This window comes from Chiloscyllium plagiosum, chromosome 2 (assembly GCF_004010195.1).
Source record: "Chiloscyllium plagiosum isolate BGI_BamShark_2017 chromosome 2, ASM401019v2, whole genome shotgun sequence".
NCBI classification, from domain to species: Eukaryota; Metazoa; Chordata; class Chondrichthyes; order Orectolobiformes; family Hemiscylliidae; genus Chiloscyllium; species Chiloscyllium plagiosum.
In genome coordinates, this window is record NC_057711.1 from 81,970,940 (window position 1) to 81,985,836 (window position 14,897).

The following is a 14,897-nucleotide window of genomic DNA, read 5'->3' on the forward strand; positions in this document are numbered from 1 at the left end:
GGCCTCCAGTCTGAAAAACAAACACCCACCAAGACCCTCTGTCTTCTACCTTTGAGCCCCTCTGTATCCAAATAGCTAGTTCTCCCTTTATTCCATGAGATCAAACCTTGCTAAACAGTCTCCCATGGGGAACCTTGTCGAATGTCTTACTGAAGTCCATATAAATCACATCGACCACTCTGCCCTCATCAAACTTCTTTGTTACTTCTTCCAAAAATTCAATCAAGGCTGTGAGACATAATTTCCCACGCACAAAGCCATGTTGACTACCTGTAATCAGTCCTTGCCTTTCCAAATACATGCACATCCTGTCCCTCAGGATTCCCTTCAAGAACTTGCCCACCACCAACATCAGGCTCACTGGTCTATAGAACCCTGGCTTGTCCTTACCACCCTTCTTAAACAGTGGCACCATATTAGCCAACCCCCAGTCTTCCGGCACCTCACCTGAGACTATTGATAATACAAAGATCTCATCAAGGGGCTCAGCAATCACTTCCCGAGCTTCCCACAGAGTTCTAGGGTATACCTGATCAGGTCCTGGGGATTTATCCACTTTTATGTGTTTCAAGACATCCAGCACTTCCTTCTCTGTAATATGGTCATTTTGTAAGATGTTTCCTCATATTCTATATCTTCTATGTCCTTTTCCACAGTAAACACTGATGCAAAATATTCGTTTAGTATCTCCCCCATCTCCTGCGGCTCCATACAAAGGCTGCCTTGCTGATCTTTGAGGGGCCCTATTCTCTCCCTAGTTACTCTTTTGTCCTTAATGTATTCATAGAAACCTTTTGGATTCTCCTTAATTCTATTTGCCAAAGCTGTCTCATGTCCCCTTTTTGCCCTCCTGATTTCCCTCCTAAGAATAGTCCTTCCGCAATTATACTCACTTGATAGATTCATTTGATCTATCTTGTCTATACCTTACATATATGTTTGCTTCTTTTTCTTAACCAAACCCTCAATTTCTTTAGTCATGCAGCATTCCCTATACCCACCAGCCTTTCCTTTCACTCCAACAGGAATATACTTTCTCTGGATTCTCGTTATCTCATTCCTGAAGGCTTCCCATTTTCCAGCCATCCCTTTACCTGCGAACATCTGCCCCCAATCAGCTTATGAAAGTTCTTGCCTAATACATCAAAATTAGCCTTCCTCCAATATAGAATTTCAACTTTTAGGTCTGGTCTATCTGCTGGCCCCAAAGTGCTCGACTGACACCTCAGTCACCTGCCCGACCTTATTTCCCAAAAGTAGGTCATGTTGTTGCACCTTCTCTAGTAGGTACATCCACATATTGAATCAGAAAATTTTCTTGTGCACACTTAACAAATTCCTCTCCATCTAAACTCTTAACACTATGGCAGTCTCAATCTACGTTTGGAAAGTTAAAATCCCCTACCATAACCATCCTATTATTCTTACAGATAACTGAGATCTCCTGGCAAATTTGTTTCTCAATTTCCCTCTGACTATAAGGGGGTCTATAGTATAATCCCAATGAGGTGGTCATCCCTTTCTTATTTCAGTTCAACCCAAACAACTTCCCTGGATGTATTTCCAGGAATATCCTCCCTTAGTACAGCTGTAATGCTATTCCTTATCAAAAACACCTCTCCCCCTCTTCTCTTGCCTCCCTTTATGTCCTTCCTGTAGCACTTGCATCCTGGAACATTAATCCACCAGTCCTGTCCATCCCTGAGCCACATGATATCCCATTTCCATATTTCTAACAATGCCCTGAGTTCATCTGCCTTCCCTGTTAGGCCTCTTGCCTTGAAATAAATGCAGTTTAATTTATCAGTCCTACCTTGTTCTCTGCTTTGTCCCTGCCTGCCCTGACTGTTTGACTCACTTCTTTTCTCAATAGTACCAGTGTCAGATTGATATCTTTCCTCACTATCTCCCTGGGTCCCACACCCCACCTTACTAGTGTAAATCATCCTGAGCTGCTCGAGCAAATTTCCCTGCCAGTATATTGGTCTCCCTCCAATTCAGGTGCAATCCGTTCCAATGATCCAAAATGTGAATCCTTCTCCCATATGCCAGCTCCTCAGCCATGCATTCATCTGTTCTATCCTCTTATTACCAACCTCACTAGCTCATAGCACCAGAAGTAATCCAGATATTACTACTCTCGAGGACCTCCTTTTTAAATCCCTGCCTAACTCTCTGTAATCTCCCTTCAGAATTTCAACCTTTTCCCTTCCTATGTCGTTGGTTCCAATGTGGACAATGGCCTCCTGCTGGGCCCTCTCCCCCGTGAGAACATTCTGCACCCTCTGAGACATCCTTGATCCTGGCACCAGGGAGGCAACACACCATTCCGATTTTTCGCTGCTGGCCACAGAAACATCTGCCTGTGCCTCGGACTAGAGTCCCCTAACACAATTGATCTCATGGAACCCAACGTACCCCTCACTGCATTAGAGACAGTCTCGATACCAGAAATTTGGCTGTTCGTGCTACATTTCCCTCAGAATCCATCACCCCCTACATTTTCCAAAACAGCATACTTGTTTGAAATGGAGTTAGCCACAGAAGGCTCCTGCCCTACCTGCCTACCTCTCTCACCTTTCCTGGAGTTAACCCATTTATGTGACTGTAACTGCAACTTTTCTCCCTTCCTATAACTGCCATCCATCACATCCCCTTGCTCTTGTAATTTCCTCATTGCCTCTAACTGTCTCTCCAACCGATCCATTTGATCTGATAGGATAAGCAATCAATGGCATTTATTGCAGGTATAATCATCAGTAACACAAATGCTCTCTAAACTCCCACATTCAACAAGAGCATATCACTCTACTAAAGGCCATTTTTGATGGGTTCATGTCACATTACAGGTGATCACCACTGCACTGCACTGCACTACACACACACAGATATTCCTACACACACACTCTCACATACACACGGACACAGATACACATAGACGCGCACACACACACACCCTCACTAATGAAAGAAACTGCCGTCCTTATCTGATCTGGACTACATGCGACTGCAGTAATGCGGTTGACTCTTAACTGTTCTCTGGGCAACTAAGGATGAGTAATAAATAATGGCCTAGACAGTGACACCCTTATCTAATGGATGAATAGAAAGTAAGGCAGAAAGGAGGGAGATTCAACCAACAGATACAAGAAAGAAATAGATATGTTTCTTTTTAAAAAAAGGGTTTTGTGATTTACACATTAAAGAAGTGAAACTATCACTGTATTCTAACAGATGAAAGGCTTAACAGACAATCAATTTTTCAATGTATAATTTCAGTTACATCACACTGCAAATTTTTGCTATAAATTCTGTGTTACGATCGAGCCCTCCACAATCACCTGATGAAGGAGCGTCCCTCTGAAAGCTAGTGTGCTTCCAATTAAAGCTGTTGGACTATAACCTGGTGTTGTGTGATTTTTAACTTTGTCCTCCAAGATTAGTTGTGAATTTCACTGTTTGTTAATTTTCCCAGATGCACTCTGATGTCCAGCGATACATGAATTCAAACAGCAATGGCAGTAACTGCACAGGTTCACTGCTGTGTCAGTTAGCAGTGTGGGTTTGTTTCTCTCTTGCTCGCGCGCTCTCTCTCTCTCCTGCACTGACCTCACCATGTGCTGCCTTTGTCTGTTCCTCTTCCTTTTAAAAGTGATGTTGTTTTGATTTTTTTTCTCCAAACTTCAAAAACAATGCAAACAGCATATAAAACAGTAATTGCTGCCCCTGGAATTAGAGGAAATCACCTCCAATACCTAAAATACCTCAAAAAAAGGAGCAGCTTATTACAGCCAGAAATGTTTCCTGTCCTCCATCTTGGATTACCCAGAATCCCCCAAGCAAAGCCCTATACACACCATGACAGTCACCTAGCCACCACTCATTCCACCATATTCAATAGAATATGGGAGGTTCATTGCTGAGATTTCTTCCTGTTGATGCAATCATGTGCATGGACGCTGAAACAAAGATTCTGGAAATGGATACCATTTCTCTGCACCACTTCGCTGCCCACAATTATGTTTTCTTCTACAGTCTCCTGACATTGCCCTTCCCTGAATGGTCTGCCCTCCTCCCTCTATCTAGCACAATTTCTAAACCTGATGCAAGGTAAATCTAAGAGTAGAGACGAGATAGAATGGCATTAATATGTGAAATAAAAAGCAGACAGTAACAGGAAGTACAAATTTAAGAATATAAAGATAATAGCAGAGACAAAACTAAAGGTTCTGTATCTGAATGCACATCGCATTCAAAACACAAATGAAGTGGTTGCACAAATGGAAGTAAGTATAATCTGATAGCCATGAAAGAGACATGCAGCAAATGATTAGATTGGGACATGAATATTGAAGAATAATCACTTTTTAGGAAGAACCCCCAAAACTACATCCCTGAGCCTTTAGCTCCCATGTCCTTGCACCTTCCTTTTGTTTTCCTTCCTTTGTCAGTAATCCCTGTCCCATTCCTCTTAAATCGTCATCTCTCTTTTTCTCTCATGCCTTTGGTCAGCCATACCCTCTTCCTGTTAGACTGCCACCTCCCTCTCCCAGTTGGTTAGCCATGCCCCATTGCTTTTTGCCTGCCTCAAACTGATCTCAATAATTGTGCGCTGTTGAATGTTGCTCCCCACAGAGTTAAAAGCAGCTGCTGTTTACTCAAACAATTAGACTGCCTTCCTGCTGCATGCCACTTGTATGCAGTCGTAAATCTGAAGGCATGTGTATCTCATTCACAGATAACTCAATTGAAATAAAACATTATTAATTCTAGCAAGATTGCCATTTAATAAGCATAGATGACACAGCACTGCAATTTGCAGTCAAAATTCTGAGAACATTTAATCCCCTAATTTTTTTCCGAATGCGGGTGATGATTTTTGTGCTTCCATAAAATCAAGATGCCAAGCTTCCTGCTCACAGGATTGTGCCTACCAATTATGCTTCTCAGATGAAACCTGATATGCTGAGCTTTTCCAGGATTTTTTTGTTTTTAAATGGTTCATGACGTATTCTGAGCTCCTTGATTAAATAACAGGTTATGGCTTTGAGATCGGTTATTCTATCACAGTTTAAACATTAATCATGATATAAACCACAATTACATATCAAAGCCAATTTTGATGCACCTCATCTGTATCAAATGCAGCACAATCTTAAACTCATATTCAGACACATTCTTTTTGCATTTAAATGCTCATCAAATGCACGGTGAACATAAGCAAATTTACCATTTTAGGAGATGAATCCTTTTATTCCCTTGGAACACAACAAAACCTGTGGCAGTGAATCCAATGAAAGTTGTAGCTCCTGATGAATCCTTAGAAGAAAAAGATAAAATTTAGAATACTTTCAATGCACTGCAACCTAGAAATAGGCTAGTCAATTCTTAATACTTCTATAGCGCATTTTTCTCCACCCTGTTTTAAGATGTCTTAATCAGTTGAGCTTAGATGGTTTATACAGTTTATTTATATTATACCATCCTAATCAAATAGTCATTCCATGGAGACAGAATGTGTGTGTGTTCCCATTATATGACTTTCCAATTGGCCTAACATGCAGTCCCATCTCCAACTCTGTGGCTAATTGTAAAGATGTGCACAGATCCAATGTGAAACGAAATCAAATTTTGCGGCCAATCATATGGTAAGAACCATCAGCAAGGAATTATGAAAAGGTTGAAGAGATTTGGGATTTGAGTCTACTTTTTGATGAATCAAAATCACTATAAGATCAAATGAATAAGAAGTTTGCATATGCCTTTGAAAATAAGAGGCTAAATGGGATAGAGTAACAAGTCATTAAAAGTAGTGATGTGAGTTTTCAAGGTCATAAAAATCTGCACAAAGCAGTTCTGTTTTAGAGCTAAAATTGAAAAGGAGACTTCTGTTAAGCTTATGTAGAATCTTGGTTAGATCACACTTATACATATTGTACACTGTTCAACTCTTAATACCTCAAAATGGATAGAGGTACTGGAGAAGGTGTAAAAATAATTTACAGGATAATACAGGAAGATCTCAACAGGCTGGAGCTGGACTGATGGATTATCTAAGAGGCGTCTTGAAACTACAAAGGGTTTTAATAGGGTAGACATAGAAAATATTTCCTCTTGTAGGCGAGTTCAACACTTGACATCATAAATATAACATAGTCACCACTAAATCCAAAGACAGTGGAAGAAATTTTGGCTTGAATGTGAAACTTACTATTACGCGGTGTAGTAGGAGAGGATAGTAAAGATCCCTTTAAGGGGATGTAGAATAATAACTTGGGTGGAAAAGAAACAGAACCACATGAACACAGGGCGAGATCAAGTCAGATGTGAAGAGGATTGTGTGTGCATAAGCAGATCAATTAGGTTGATTCGACAGTTCTATATTGCACATTCAATGTAATTTTGTATGAAGTAAATGGCAAAGTATTATCAATGCATTCCAACCATAGGAATAACCATACAGTTTATTTTCCCTCTGATGTTCGACTTTCTTCTCCCATCAACTCTGACCTGATTCATAAGTACATGCCCCTTTGATCCCATTTTCTTCTCACTTGTTTAAAGTCTTTAATTTTCAATTCGTGATTCATTTGCCTATGTTGCTCAAACACTTGTGACATTTCTATCACATCTAATTTCAAATATCTAATTTTTTTGTGGTGCGAACGTAAACATTTGTGGGCAGCACGGTGGCACAGTGGTTAGCACTGCTGCCTCACAGCGCCAGAGACCCGGGTTCAATTCCCGTCTCAGGCGACTCTGTGTGGAGTTTGCACATTCTCCCCGTGTCTGCGTGGGTTTCCTCCGGGTGCTCCGGTTTCCTCCCACAATCCAAAAATGTGCAGGTTAGGTGAATTGGCCATGCTAAATTGCCTGTAGTGTTAGGTGAAGGGGTAAAGGATGGGTCTAGGTGGGTTATGCTTCGGCGGGTCGGTGTGGACTTGTTGGGCCGAAGGGACTGTTTGCACACTGTAAGTAATCTAATCTAATTTCTTACTGAGTTTTGAGAAGATTTGTAGCTCAGGTTGAGATTTTGGATGTAGGTTTGCTCGCTGATCTGAAAGGTTCATTTCCAGACGTTTCATTACCTTACTAGGTAACATCTTCAGTGGACCTTATGCAAAGCAATGCTGAAACTTCCTGCTTTCTATTTATATGTTTGGGTTTCTTTGGGTTGGTGATGTTATTTCCTGTGGTGAAGTCACTTCCTGTTCCTTTTCTTAGGGGGTGGTAGATGGGTTCTAACTCGATGTGTTGGTTGATAGAGCTTTGGTTAGAATGTCATTCTTCTAGGAATTCTAAGAATGCCATACTTCTAGCCAATGGGGACATTCAAACCAGCGTCTACAGAAAAACATACAGACCAAATATTGAACTACAGAAGCAATCATCCCAACACCCACAAACGAAGCTGCATCAGAACATTATTTCAATGAGCCAACACACACTGCAGCACAAAGGAACTACACAGAGCAGAGGAAAATCACCTACACTGTGTGTTCAAAAAGAATGGATACCCAATGAACACAGTCCGCCGATTTCTCAGCAACAAACCCAAACAAGCAGACAAAACACGTCCAGAAACCCTAGCCACTCTCCCCTACATCAAAGACATCTCGGAAATGACTACTCAGACCCCTTGGCATCATGGTAGCCCACAAACCCACCAACACACTAAAACAGCAGCTAATGAACTTGAAAGACCCTGTACAGACAATGAGCAAAACTAACGTCATTTACAAAATACCGTGCAAGGACTGTAACAAACAATACATTGGACAAACAGGCAGAAAACTAGCCACCAGGATACATGGACACCAACTAGCCACAAAAAGACATGATCCTCTCTCACTAGTATCCTCACATACAGATGAGGAAGGACACCACTTCGACTGGGACAATACATCCATCCTAGTACAAGCCAAACAAAGACATGCACGAGGATTCCTAGAAGCATGGCATTCCAAACAGAATTCTATCAACAAACACATCGAGTTAGACCCGATCCACCACCCCCTGTGAAAAGGAAGAGAGAGTGACTTCACCACAGGAAATAACATCACCACAGGAAATGACATCACCAACTCAAAGAAACCCAAACATATATATAGAAAGCAGGAAGTTTCAGCACTGCTTCGCATGAGGTCCACTGAAGATGATACCTAGTAAGGTAATGAAACGTCTGGAAATGAACCTTTCAGATCAGCGAGCAAACGTACATCCACAAACATTTCTGTATATTCAACAGAAATGGAAGAGCTCATTAGCATAGAATGGAAATGTCATGACTGCTGTCAAGATAGTGAGTACTCACCGCAAAGATCTGGTATGTACACTTTCATAACAGCTGGATGTTAATAGAAGGATAGCCTTAGGGTTAAGGAGTATTTGCTCATTGACATGTGTTGCCAGCAAAGACATGTGTGCAGTTGATAGTAACTTGTAGTACTCGAAAGCTTAAATCTACAAGCTCTCTCTTTGTTCAGTGAGAGTGAAAAGACGATAAAGTCCTTCCATACAGTGTCTCTGAAACTCCCTGATCCAGTGTTGGGAAATGAACTCAGTTGTTGTTCATGTCACCTGTTCCCACCTGGAAGGGTCCACAGGAATAGAAGTTTTGGGTCACAGTGACCCGAGGACCAGTGATCGCACTGGCCTTGTCATGTTGTGAAAGAGGCAGAATGTCAGGCAGAAGATACAGAAGCTTGAAAACACGCACCAACAGGTTCAAGAGCAGCTTCTTTCCCACTGTTAGGATATGAATGGGCCTCCGTACTTTCAATCTAATGTTGATCTTGCTTTGTGCACCTCCTGTGCAGCTATTACCTTCTTTGCCTCACTCTGTCTAAGCACTGCACTGCCTGATCTGCCCGTACTGCTCATAAAACAAAACTTTTCACTGAACCTAGGTAGAAGTAGGAGAAGTGCCTCTCAAAGACTTTTAGCAGACAGTCTCCAATTGCGAGCACCCTCCTCCTTTTCCCTGTCCACAAAACTTTCCCCTCTGCTTTTTGAGTTCATTTCCAATTCATGCTGTTGTCTGAAATAATCTGCAATTACAGTTCCAATTATTGACTTTTTCTTGACAGATCAATTAATCCATTGACCACTTTGTTAAAATTCAGCACCACTCCCTTGAAATTCCTAGTACGTTTACTACTCCCACCCATAATGGTGAATACAGTATTTCTGCTTAGGTAATTTTGCTGTCGACCCAAAGGACCATAGGGCTGTTCTCTCTTTAAACAAAGATGGCAGGTGGTGAGTTTAACCTCAGGATAACCATGCTCAAGTGAGATGCAAGATTTAGAAGGCAGGACAGAGCACTGCTCATGTCACTGTCACAAATCAGCCATGTAGCCAACTTAGCAAATGCATCCTTAAAGGTTAACTCTTTAAATAATGCCAGAAGGTAGTCAGTTGTGATACTGAAAGCACTTTCAGCTGGGACAGTTTTCAGAGAGAGTGTTAAATGGACATGGGCAATCCAAGACAATAAATTGTGCACCAAATTAGCACTGGAGGCTGTTTGACATCATGGTCTACTCATTCTACAAGCTTTCAGCACTCACAGAAAACAAACCTATGCAAGAGATTTGTAAATCAGGATAGTTGTGTGGATTGACTTCCATCTCCTGAAATCGGGACTTCTGAAGCATCAACACCAGAAAATGATAAAGGACCAAATTTCATAGCAATCTATTTAAAGACAAGAATCCAACCACTTGCAACTGAGAAGAGGAGGAATTTCTTTATTCAGATGTGTGTGGATCTTTGACACATTGAATCATTCAGTACTTGTATCAAAGTTTTCCAGACCAGTATGTGAAGGAACTGACTATTTCAGATTGAAATATTGGACAATAAAATAGGGTAATTTATGGACATTTTCTAATCAACCTGATAAGAGAAGTAATTACATGCGCTGGATAGATGGGACTTGAACCCAGACCCCTTAGCTTAAAATATAGGCACACAACCATTGCACCACAAAAATACTAAGGAATAATTTATAATCTTGCAGTGAACAGGCCTCCAGGGTAGAGTGATCATAATTTGGAGTATACCTTATGCATCATGCTCTGTAAACTCTGTAAAACTGAACAGAGGGCTTGTCAGTCTAATATAGCATTGGGACACAGACAGATGTCACATCTATTGTTTAAAAAGTTGAGATATCTTGAGAATGTAAATTAAAAGAAGCTCTGGGATTTACATATCAAAGAACAGAGACCAGCATATTCTATTATAAAAGATGAAAGTTTTAATCTATGATTGTTTGCTGTATCACATCTCCACGACCCTGGACTCCGTTGGCCATAAATTCTGTGAGTATGATATTAACCTCCACAACTACCTGATAAAGGAGCAGCACTCCAAAAGCTAATGCTTCCAAAATAAACCTGTTGGACTATAAGCTAGTGTTGTGTGATTTTTAACTTTGTCCACCCTGGATCAACACCGGCACCTACAAGTCATGAAAGAGATTTAAGTTAAGCTTGAAACTAGGGATTTAAATCTGAAAAATCAAACTACGTTAACAAGTCAGGTGAGTTGGCCAATCACATTAAAATATGATGGTAATTAAACAATAGCAAATGTGTAAATAATTAGATTTAACAAATATACATTCCAAGAAGGAATAAAAATAAAAACAGTAAAAATGTAATCATTGCTAATTAAAGCAGTTAAATATAACATTGGATTAAAGGACCAGAGCATTGGGAGGATTTTAGAATGCATACAGAATGATTAAGAAATGACTAAAGAAAGAGAAGGTAGAGTAAATAAACATAACATAAAACTAGATTGTGAAAGTTTCTATATATGTGTAGAAAGGAAGAGATCAATAAATATGGTAATATTAGACAGTAGAAATTACAATGAAATTACAATAAAGAAATGAAACAGACACTGAGCAAATTCTTCATATCTGCTTTCATCATGTAAGACACAAAAGACAGCCCAGATATAAATGGCAAGCCAAGAGTCCAGAGAATGAAAACTTTAAAGGAATTAGAACAAGTAGTAGTACTGCAGGAAGCAATGGTACTGGAATCAAACAAATCCAGTACCTTGGATGTTAAGTGTGTCTTCCACTTTGAAGCTTTCAAAATATTTTCTAAAAGCTATGGCCTTGAGCATGTTGGATTCTAGCATATCTGCCATTACCTCGGGCACATTATCTTGCGTGATCACAAACCTCTCAGCTCATTATCTGCAAAAGCATGATGTTGCATCAGCTACACAACAAATCATGCAGCAAATGAACCACAAGTTCACAGGAATGATGGCACCTTCGGCAATCAAAGGTTCTGACGAAGGTTCTGACACCATACTAAAAGGCCAGCTTGATTTAATGTTTGGTGCTGCAAATTAGGAATTTCCCCTTGTCCTACAGAAGCCCAGAAATGTCAGCCTAAATGCTATGATGGCTCCCTGTTTTACTTATGCTGCGCTTAGAATGATGCTCACTGAGATTTTTGACAGAAGGAACAGTCTCTTCCAAGAACACTGGATCAGAAGGCCATCCCACTTGCTTTTGTTTTAAAATTACTCAATGTCCCACTTCCGCCACACTTTGGGAAGAGAATTGTTAACAGATAATTGAAACTCCTCAGATAAAGATGTGGTCATTCTTATCTTAAATGGAAACCTTCTAACTATGCCACCTAGTTTCGGTTTTTCCAACAAGGGGGAAAACCTTGTCAAGCGCTCTCAGGATCTGAAACGTTTCAATAAAATCACTGCTTATTCTTCTGAACTCAACCTGACCAACCTTTCTTTATGTGAAAACTCCCACTTCTTAGGTATCAGTCAAATAAACCTTCTCTGGGCTGCTTACAAGGCATTTATATATTTTCTTAATTGAGAAGATCAAAACTCAACACAATATTCCAGATGTGATCCCACCTAACACGTGTGTCTCTATAGCAAAATATCCCTACTTTTGTATTCCATTGCCATTGAAAGAACAATATTCAGTTTGACTTCCTAAGCATTGCTCTACCACTAGTATTGTGTTTCATGCACCAAGATGTTCAAATATCAATAACTGGGGGCACAGATTTAAGATAAGGAACAGGAGGTTTTGTGAAGATTTGAGGAATTCTTTTCACTCAGAGGACAGTGGGTTTCTGGAACTCACTATCTAAAGGGTGATAGAAGCAGGAACATTTAAGTATTGAGATGAGTACTTCAAACACCATAGCAAAAACGGGCTACAGGCCAAACGCTGGAAAATGGGATCAGAAAAGATAGATATTTGATAATTGCACAGACACATGATCTGCAATATTATCAGACGCTAAAGGAATGTAGGGATCTAGGGATAGGGCAAAAAAGTGATTTTGATGATGAGCCACAAAGTTATTAAGCGGCACAGATGGCATAAGGCCATGTGGACTACTGCTGGTATGACTTAAGATTAACACATTTGAACTTGTCTTCGATTGCAAGGAGAGTTTTCCAAACAGCCTAACTAAAATGTTATTGTGCTAGTTTATTAAGAATTGAAGTAGAAGTTAATAAATTAAGACACGAACATGGAAAATAAACCATATTAGGCAGTTAGGCAGTCGGGCTAAGTGGGTTCAAGATTATAGGCCCGTTGGCCACTTGTTTGACATATACCTGAGTGGAAGAGGAAATGGGCTCTCTCTAAAAGAGATGCAATAGGACTCTCTCCAGCCCCCAGCTAGTTGTCAAGACTCTATTTTCCTTCACAAGACTTAGCTCTGTGTCACTAGGTTAATAATTTAAAGTTTCTTAACTAATAATCCCAATGGAATATGAATTTAAACCCACCATGGCAGATTGAGAAGTTGAACTCAGTTTAAAAGTAAATGGTGCTTAATTAATTCCCTGAAAGTAAACTAGTTCCACTGGCACATATTTGAAGACAGTCAATTGCATCAAATTTAGAGAAGCTGGGCTAATTCCATTGAAGCTCATATTCTGAGAATGAAAAAGAATTAAATTATTTGAGGAGGCAGGCAGGTCACAGTAAATCTTTGTTCTATAATGCGTTCAACTTGTTATAATTATTGGCCTTATGCTGTCCCTAGAAGTGCCTTTGTTGCATGGGAATGCAATGAACCATGTTCTGAAAAGATGACGTACATTTGATAAAATGTGCAACCTAAATTTTAAACAATAACTTACATAGTATTGAAAACATTGGCTGGATAGTTCCTCGGAGCTGCTCCCTCTCCGCCGTACTTCTGGAGAAGTTACGGCAGCCTGTTTGCACGTAAACACTGGCTGGGATTAGGAGTAAAGGGAAAATGGGTTATGGATGGGAGAGTACACTGACTTTTAGTTTGGAGTGGATTTAATGACACTGAGTGACCAAGTTAGTTATTGATTAAACATTATTAGTTAATTCATTCTGATATTTGTCTATGATTTAAATGTCAGGGTAAAAGAATTTAAGGATGGAAACAAGTTTCCAATAGTTATAAAGCAGATCCAAGTGGGGAGTATAATAATCCTAAGGATTCACACAAAATCTGTATATGTCTGACAACCATTCTTAAAATAGCAATAAGTATGATGTGACATCAAATGTGAACAAACACAAGGAACAAAAACTTTATTAAAATATTTGTCAAAACTGTTAGGGATGGGAAAACCAGTAGAGGTTTTACAATGTGGTCAAGTAGACAAGATTCATAGCATGTCACATGTTTGCATGCAAACTAAAATGGCTCTATAAAAACAAAATATAAAGTGGTTCTGGTCTCCATTGCAGATTGATTGCCAAAAATTACTTTATGGATCACTGGTTACGTTACTCATTGTGTGAAAAAATGGATGTAGGGTCCGATGTTCGTATATTTCAATAACCTCCAGTTCAAAAATAGGCAGATATGGAGATGTGCTTGAAAGTTCCAATAGATGGAACTTTCACCAAGGGGCAACTAAATATTCCCTCTGATTTTTGTTTCTTAGACAGGACAATGTCAGAAAGCTGTTGAAAATTAGACCCGATGAATTCAGTGTTGTGACCTGGTAATTACAATTATAAGGTTAGAATGGCGATTAGAATGACAATGGAAAGATTTTTTAATAGAGAAGACATAATTGTAATGAATGGTGGACACTATAATTAACAGAAAAGGCAAAGCTGAGGTAAATGCTTATTGGATATGTGCAAAATGCCTTAGAAGTTCAATAAAGATAAGATAATGCTATTTGTAATGGTAGCAAATTTCTTGCAAATGTAAATGGTGTGAATAGATTCTAAATCAATAGGTTTTGATAACAATGAACAAGATAGCATTAAATGTTAAACCAGTCAATATAAACAGGTACATTGCAATAAACAATTCACATCTTTATTTTATCAGCAGCCTAACATTATCTAGATAAATTACTGAGCTTCTCGAAGGTTGAAATTTCATGCTGTGTTCTCAAAATGATCTGACAACCTGAGCTTTTGAAGCAGTGTAAAATAAATTTTAAAATCAATTGAAACTATAAATACCTATCTTAAAATTGAAGTTCATTTGAATACATTAATATCCAATTATTAGAACACAGAACATAGAACATCACAGCATAGTACAGGCCCTTTGGCCCTCAATGTTGCGCCGATCTGAAGCCTAACTATCCTACACTATTAAATTTTCATCCACATTTTTATCCAATGACTATTTGAATGCCCTTAAACTTGGCGAGTCTACTACTGTTGCAGGCTGTGCCTTCCATGCCCCTACTACTCTGAGTAAAAAAACTACCTCTGACATCTGTCCTATACCTATCATCCCTCAATTTATAACAATGTCCCCTTGTGCTAGCCATCACCGCCTGAGGAAAAAGGCTGTCACTGTCTACCCTATCTAACCCTCTGATTATCTTATATGTCTCAATTAAGTCACCTCTCAACCTTCTTC

At 39.6% G+C, this 14,897-nt stretch overlaps 1 protein-coding gene across 2 annotated transcripts in view; it reads right to left on the reverse strand.

The window, feature by feature from the left end:
- frmd3 (FERM domain containing 3) overlaps positions 1-14,897 on the reverse strand; it is a 245,765-nt gene that overhangs the window by 69,136 nt on the left and 161,732 nt on the right. Inside the window, exons 9-10 of one of the 2 annotated variants that reach the window (XM_043712851.1) lie at positions 13,165-13,263; positions 5,231-5,319 (exon numbers count right to left, since the gene is read on the reverse strand). In XM_043712851.1, coding sequence (XP_043568786.1) covers positions 5,231-5,319; positions 13,165-13,263 — 188 coding nt within the window. The remainder of the gene's footprint in view (positions 1-5,230; positions 5,320-13,164; positions 13,264-14,897) is intronic. The other variant, XM_043712861.1, reaches the window with a different exon arrangement.